This window comes from Idiotropiscis lumnitzeri, unplaced genomic scaffold, assembly GCF_059441095.1.
Source record: "Idiotropiscis lumnitzeri isolate Australia: NSW breed Sydney's pygmy pipehorse unplaced genomic scaffold, RoL_Ilum_1.0 HiC_scaffold_35, whole genome shotgun sequence".
Lineage (NCBI taxonomy): Eukaryota > Metazoa > Chordata > Actinopteri > Syngnathiformes > Syngnathidae > Idiotropiscis > Idiotropiscis lumnitzeri.
The window spans coordinates 631443-639393 of record NW_028283573.1 but is presented as its reverse complement, the minus strand read 5'-3'; the positions used below and the strand labels follow the sequence as shown (position 1 = coordinate 639393).

The following is a 7951-nucleotide window of genomic DNA, read 5'->3' as shown; positions in this document are numbered from 1 at the left end:
AAACATCTATTTACTTGGACAACACAGAAAAAACAGGCAAAAATCTGCTTTTTTTTTTACCGATTATTTTGGCCGATTAATCGGTTGAGCCCAAGGAACAAGTTTTCTCTGACCAACCAATGAGAGATATTCCTCACCCCTTCAAGTGTGCGCTGATGCATCAGCAATGGCCCTGCAGCCGCTCGAGCTTGTTAGGCAGTCAATACGAGGCAATTTTGGCCCCTCATCTTTCTTTATTCCCATTTCATGCTAAGCTGTCAGCGCCTAATTAATGTTTTCGCAGTCATTCGTCAACCTTCAACGCGGACGACAGGGATGCCGGCCGGCTATTTATATTCTCAGCTCATTTTGCAAAGCTTTGTTTTATTAGACCGCCTCATGTGCTTTATGATGACTGACAATATTATTGGAGGTAGCTGTGCTCCAAATATGAGAGGAATACAAGTGGGAGGCAAATAAACATGTCAAGTTTTAGCACTTGGCCTTGTAAAATGGAACATTTTGAAATGGTGATGTGCACCCCTTAGGGCGCGTGAGCGGCCTCCTGGAGTGTGTGGGTGAGTCTCCATAATCAAGGAAGTTATGTTTTTTCGGCTGGTTGGTGAGGACAGAGTTGCACAAACCCCAAATCCGTTGAAGCTTGGATGTTATGTAAAATAAAAATGGATGATGAGCTGCAGACTCGGGTTAATTCGTGGAACTCAGGTTTCAAAGCAAACAGGGCGAAGCTGCATTTAGCTGATAGAGTGGTGGGCGGTCAAGGCCTTCTGTGCTGGCCTAACATGATGAAGAAATCATGATCATATTCTTCACGTTGATACCATATTATATCCTAGTGTCGAATTTTTATTTGCCCGAACGGCCGGTCGAACGTCATGACAGCTAACACTCCCCCCTCCTGCCGTCAACGATTACATTTAGGTGAATGACGGCTGCCGTTCGTGCCCTCAGGCATGCAGGTGTCCACTATAGTAAAGGAAACATGTTTATAAATTCACTCCACGTTTCTTTTTTTTTTTCTTCTAAATTAATATTGAGCCAGCCACAATCAGATTATGGGCGTGGGCCACATGCGGCCCGAGGGCTGCCAGTTGCACACCCCTGGTTTATAATATAGAGCTTCTGCTCCAATCCTAACGTGACTCTTTTTAGCGGAATCAAATTATTCTCAAGTTACCTTATTATTTCTGCAAGTCCAGGTTGTGTGTGCTAGCTCCAGTGTGAAGGCAAGGCGCTGGAATGAGCTGTATAAATACCAGTTAACTTCAAAAAGAAATTGGCTGTGTGGCAAATACGAGCCGGCAGCCCAAGGTGATTGTAAATCATGCAATATGCATGGGAGGAGAGACTTCCAATTGAAGCCAATCACTATTGGAAAAGTGAAAAGAAACACAGGGCGATATGAAGGGCATATTGGCCATGATGAAATCTGCCTGTAAGAGCTCCACACACGCGCACGCACACGCACACGCAAACACACGCACACGCACTCACAATGTTGCATTGGTTCAATTAAATTAACACAAGCAGATCAGATAGAAAACCTGAAGCAGCTTAGATCGCCGCACTTGGTTCAGTGTTGTTTTTGGCAGGCAGTTTGGATTTAGTCTTTCGGACGAAAAATGCTTATTAGTTTTTCACCACATTTAGTCATTCCTATTCGAGATAGTTTTAGTGAACGAAAAATCAAAACGTGTTTAGTCTAGTTTTAGTCGAGTGAAACTAAAAAAAAAAAAAGTTTTACTCTAGTTTTCGTAAATGTAGTCGACAAAACTCAAAAGGTTTTGGTCCATTTTAGTTAAAAATAGGCTTGGAAGTTTTCCAGCGAGTGTCACCGTCGCCATGGTCCGTCAAAGGAAATTGTGTCAGGGTGTGGAACGACGTGTGCAGCGCATGCGCACTGCGTGCTGTCCAGGTGGTGGGCGTGCCCCCGAACCAGGATAGGTTGCACCAGCATTGCATTTTTTTAAAGACAGATTACATGTACAATAGGAAGGGATGTCATCAATTTTGAACGTCTGACGAACCACACGCGAACAATTTCGTCCTGTCGCGTCTCGTCAACGAAAATTAATTCACGCTTGTTTTCATGTTTTCGTTTTCAAAGAGCCACGTTTAGCTCGTCATCGTCCCCCCCAAAAAAGGGGCGTTAAGGAAACATTTTCGTCATCGTTGACGAAAACAACACGTTCACAATAACAACACATTCAATTGGACTAAAAAAAAAAAAAAGGACTCAACACAATGTTTTTTTTTTCTTTTCATTTTCTTCCAGGACTCAATGCATAGGAGTATACAGTCAGAATACAGTATTTCAACATGTTTTACAAAGATTGATACAGTATAGGAAACGAGAAATCATAAAAATAATAACTGCACAGCAGTAAGAAAGGTCATTTGTCGAGTATAGGTAGAAGTCATTTATCGTACACACTGTGGACTAGCCAAGAAAACACAGGGTGGAAAATAAACACCACTGGAACAATTTTGCGCTCTACTCATTAGTCTACAGAAGAAACCCCGCCCACTGCACCCCACTTGTTTTGAGTTATTTAGGAATGTTAAACATTTGAATGAGAAAAATCTAAATTTGGCTTTTTGGGCCTACAAAGCTCACACCACAGACACCCAAAAGAAACGCACACATATCAACACTGCGACCGTTAAAGTCATCACTATGAAATGTATTCAGCCGATTGGCAGTCGGGGTGGGATGCGGTATCAATACCAGCATTTGATACAGTTGCTGTCCGATATCAGTTCGGTATACGATTCGGTCAACGATACCTTTCATAGTTACGATTATGTACCAAAGATGGTTTTCTTCCAATATAGCAGAGATTCTCAAAGTGTGGTAATGAACTGCCGCACTATCGCGCCAAATACTGCAGATATATATTTTTTGCGTTAACTATCGGTGGCTTGTATTGGCAGACTCCATGAGTACCCGATACGGATTCCTGCTACCAGGTACGCGCTCATCTGTCATTTTTACTAAACTTATGCGCAATATATTTGAATGGAATCATTATTTAAATACAGTTTTTATTTACTTTGGATTTTCCAAAAATATTCATTAAAAAGTTGAATAAATAAAATATTGGCAGCCATCTTGCGGAAAAACACGTTGTTTCAAAGAGAAGAGTTGACGCTGAGGCTTTGTACACAGGCACTAATACAAGGAGCGTGATCGGTGCCCGGCACGAGATCGACCAATGATAGCGCGCGTGAATTAATCCCGTGAGTTGATAGGCTGCGCATCATTGCAGCGTCTTCCCTTGTTGCGTCTCACCATTCTGGTCCACGTTAATAAACAAACGGTACCTTTGAAAAACGTTCTGTTCTGAAATGCATGACATTATTAAAATGTGCTGTTCAATCAGTCAGAGTCAAATAAAGCGGATAAACAGCTGTGTTCAGAAGCTGAGGGCAGCCACAGCGCTCAGCCACCCGGCAAGCACAGCGTCATGATGGACTTGCTATTCGGTGTGAAACATTTGAGAACCAATGCCATATAGGAATAATCGCTCTATCGTGAGGCTATCAGTAAAATATCGCAATTCCCACCCCTAATTGGCACACATACACGCGCACACACATACTGCTGCAGCAGGGCATCTATAGCATTTTAGACGGCACACACAATATCACAAGTCCAAATACATTGCTGTGTCTATAGCACTATCATCATCATAGGTTACCTAGAGAATAATTTAGAAACATTATATGTATTCATCCCATTCAATAAGGCACATATTTGGTCAAAGAAAGGCTCTGAAAGAAGCTTCTTGCATCGACTCTGCCAGTGAGGAGTCAAGAGAGACGCCGGCCCAGTCCACAGGCTGATGCCATTAGATTGAGTGTCTCGAGGGGGAGATTAGGCGGTTGGGCGGGCGGGGCCAAGTGCTGTTGTTCTGGATGTCAGGGCGTGCTGAGACAGCAAGGCGGGGCACGGAGGTCCGTGCGCGGCCCCACCACCCTTGCAAAGGCAGGGTTTAACATTCTAGGGGGTCTCTGGAGCGTGTTATTTCATCTCCACAGCTACACGCAACCATGGCCAGGTTCCGACATGGTCAAACATGTGAGGTGCACGCACAACCGTGGTCTGGTGCACATAATAATCATTAATGAGGTAAGGTATACACACAACCAAGGTCAGGTACGCACACATAAGTGGTGAGATACGCATACGACCATTGTCAGGTACATACACAACCATGGTGAGGGACATACACCACTATGGTGAAGTACACACTCAATCATGATACGGTGCGCACACAGCCATTGCCCGGTATGCACAAAGATGGGAAGGTACACACGCCACCAAGGTTTGGTATACACAATCGTGATCAGGTGTGCACTCACACAGCCATGGTGAGGTATACACACAACCAAGGTCAGGTACGCACACAAAAGTCGTGAGGTACGCATACGACCATTGTCAGGTACATACACAACTATGGCGAAGTACACACACAATCATGGTAAGGTGCACACACAGCCATGGTCAGGCGGACGCATGACCGCATTTGAGGCCCACACACATTTATCATCAGGTACACACAGAACTATGTAAAGGTATACACAAAACTGAGCTGGGGTACATACACAACCATGAGGAGGAGCACACACATCCATTGTCTGGTACGCACAAAGATGGGAAGGTACACACGCCACCAAGGTTTGGTATACACAATCGTGATCAGGTGTGCACTCACACAGCCATGGTGAGGTATACACACAACCAAGGTCAGGTAAAAACACAAACCAAGGTCAGGTACATACATTACCACGGTCGGGTACACACACAGCCATTGTTAGGTACACACACAACTATGGGGAGGTACACACACAACCACGGTCAGGTGCACACACAACCATGCTACAGTCAACCATTGTCAGGTACTCGCACAGCAACGGTCAGGTCCTCAACGACATCATCATCGTGCGCCGACATTTTCCAGAAAACAAAACGTCAGAGCGACTCGCCCCACTCCGCTTTCACACAATAATCCCCCAAAAGTCGAACGAATATATACAAGCCATTTTGTTCAATATGTACCGCTGAAGTAGCAACTGCATACCTGGCAGATTATTGACAGCAATCAGCAAAGGGCTATTACATAGCTTCAAGAGGCAGGATGCTTGATGAATATTTGGACAACAATATACATTAAAAAAAAAAAGAAGAATGGCACAGGAACATCTTAATACTAATCAAATACAAACTTATTTACGATTATTCTATTGCTCAACTGCTACCACAGGCGGATATGATTAGTGAGCCTGTTCTCGCCAGAATTTAATCGGATTTGCTTGTACTCGTGGGTGGATATTGGTGACCTTTTCAAGTGAGAAAAAAAGGTTATTTTGTCATTATACAGGAGCATATTGACAAAATAATTACAGATCTGGGAAGCCTTTCCCGAGACCTTTAATTTGATGTGCGACAAGATGCGGTTTGTTGCAATTAGATTACGAGTGAACAATCAAAATCCATCTTTTTCTTTTTTTTTTTTATACGATACCATACTAAATTCTGGTGACGGTGAACTGACGAGATTTGATGGTAGCTCATCGCCGTGTTGATGTGAATGAAAACATTAAGATAGCAGCAAAAAAAAAAAAAAAAAAAAGGAAACTAAATATTAAGGAGAGAAAGAAGACAGAAAAAATGAAATGTTCTTCTGTGCTTCGTTTTTGAAGTGGAATGTACCATGGCACTGAACACTAAAGGGAGACAGACGGTGCTGTTAGTGACTTCCACAAAGCACGAGCGGCTTAAAAAATAATCGACGTTAAAAATATATATACTGTTGAGCCGTCATTGTCCTTGTGTGAGGACCCTTTGGTCTCAGTCAAAGTGGGGGCGCAGGCTCCTGTCAATGTGGGGTGGGGGGGGTGGGGGGGCATCACGAGGAATGGGGCGGTCCATTGACAGGAAACGGGCACCTCTCGGCCCTCACGCCCGACTTTAGGCATCCCGTGTGCACAAACGCTCGCCCACACGCGCACGCATTAAAAGCAGCCGCTCTCGAAAGCACGTGCAAGAAAAACACGATCCGCACCGCCGGCTGATCCATTTAAAAACAACTTTTTTTTTGGGTGTGTTTCCTTATAAAGCTCTCTTTTTTCAGCGATAAAGACAGATTTAAAAAAAAAAAAAATAGATCGTACATTTCTCCGAAGGAAAGGAAATTGAACATCTGATTATCTCCTGCCACAGGGGCTTACTTCTTTCTCTCGGTCTCTTTCGACAATGTGTACTTGAGATTTGGCAAGTGAGCTTTAAGGCGTACCTTTTTTTTTTTTTTTTTTTTTGACAGTGTAACACATCATCAACTCGCTTTGCTCTCCGTATGCATTTCAATGATACGCCACACGGGGAGAACATTATTATTATTAGAATATTGTCCCAGGGCAATAGCGCACGCCACTCCCGTCTCGCTGTGATTTATCAAGCGGAAAACAAGAAGAAATAAACCCCCGTAGTCACTGACAGGATCCCACCGATTATCCCCGCCCGTCTCCGTCTGCGCGTTAGAGATCAGTCACTTTGTTTTCCAGGGCGGCTGCGATCTGCTGGAGCCGCAGGGTCAGCTGCTTGCTCTGCGCCGCCGGGTCTTCGTCCAGGGACGAGATGATCTGGGAGGAGATGGGGAGAAGGCGCGTGAGCGAGGACGAACGGCAAAAAGAGTGAGCGAGAGGTTGATGATTAAGGCGCAGCGCGGCTAGTTGGCTTGAAATTAGAATCGTAGTCAGAGAAGTAACGGCCAATCAGAAATGTCATGCTGCATAACAAAAAAAAAAAACATTTTCAGCTACCAAGCGAGTTCCAGGAAGAGTCAAGCTAACCACAGCAACAATTGTTCATACGAACATCAGCGGTGGGAAATCTACGGTCCGGGGGCCATGTGCGGCCTACTAAACGTTTCAATCCGGCCCGCCGAACTTGAAAAAAATTAAATGAATAAACCGTGTTAATGTTTTATTTTCTAAATACTGTGGTGTGTCAAAGACGTATATTTTGTTGTAATTCTTTTGTTCATTTTCATTCACGCTCTGGTTTCCTCCAAACTATCCGACGCAACGGCGCCGCTTGCTTCATGAAATTTTAATCCTATTCCTTTATTAACTTTTGTTGATTCCTCCTTTTTTTTTTTTTGTGACCTCAAGTGGCAACACACAACGGACACTTTAAAGTATAAGAAGAAGAAGCAGGGAAAAAAAAAAAAAAAAAAATTCCCGAGAGCAATTTTCCAATTCACATCCTAGAGAAATGATTCCAATTAAAACTGCACGCAATCCCTCTTCAGGCATGTCAAGCAAGAGGAGGTGGGAGGCAAAAGCAATAACAAAAAGCGAGCAGTGGTGCGTTCACGGGAATAGACCGCCTTTGGGCCTCTTACCCCGTCGTAGTACTTGCTGGCGTACCGGTACAGCTGATGGAGGGCCACTTGTGTGTTCAGCTTGTCTGTGTGAGACTGGCCGCATAAGAACGACAACAAAAAGACAAGAGTCGCAATTACAAGGCGGAAACATCAGTCAAAATGGATGCTGGAGGGATCAGAAAACTTGACAAATGACAAATAATAAATACAACATTTGATTGGAAAACATACTCTTGTAAGAATATAATCAAATACAGTTTATGTTTAATAATGACAATGTTAATAATAATAAATAATAAATTGAAGATTAAAAATCAGATCAAAACAGCAGTGCGTAAATACATTCATACCCGTCCTGGAAATATATATATTTTTTTCACCGGAGGTTTATAACTGTAAATGCTTAGAAATAACAATTTAAAATTATATTGTTGAAGAAAAAAAATCAATTATATACCATAAATATTTATTTCAATTTTTATGTTGAACAACAGGACAGTATGTCAATAAAAACTTTTTACACCCAGCAGCAATAGTTGAAATGTTTCTCATTCAGCCTT

At 43.1% G+C, this 7951-nt stretch overlaps 1 protein-coding gene across 2 annotated transcripts in view; it reads right to left on the bottom strand.

Annotated features, from left to right (window-relative positions):
• Window positions 1–6317: 6317 nt before the first annotated feature.
• The window catches only part of plxnb2b (plexin b2b), a 158466-nt gene continuing 156832 nt past the window's right edge, over window positions 6318–7951 (bottom strand). For both annotated transcript variants that reach the window (XM_088287145.1, XM_088287146.1), the window contains 2 exons: window positions 7410–7484; window positions 6318–6645 (listed from right to left, as the gene is read on the bottom strand). In XM_088287145.1, the coding sequence (XP_088143271.1) occupies window positions 6541–6645; window positions 7410–7484 (180 nt within the window). In that variant the 3' untranslated portion in view covers window positions 6318–6540. The remainder of the gene's footprint in view (window positions 6646–7409; window positions 7485–7951) is intronic.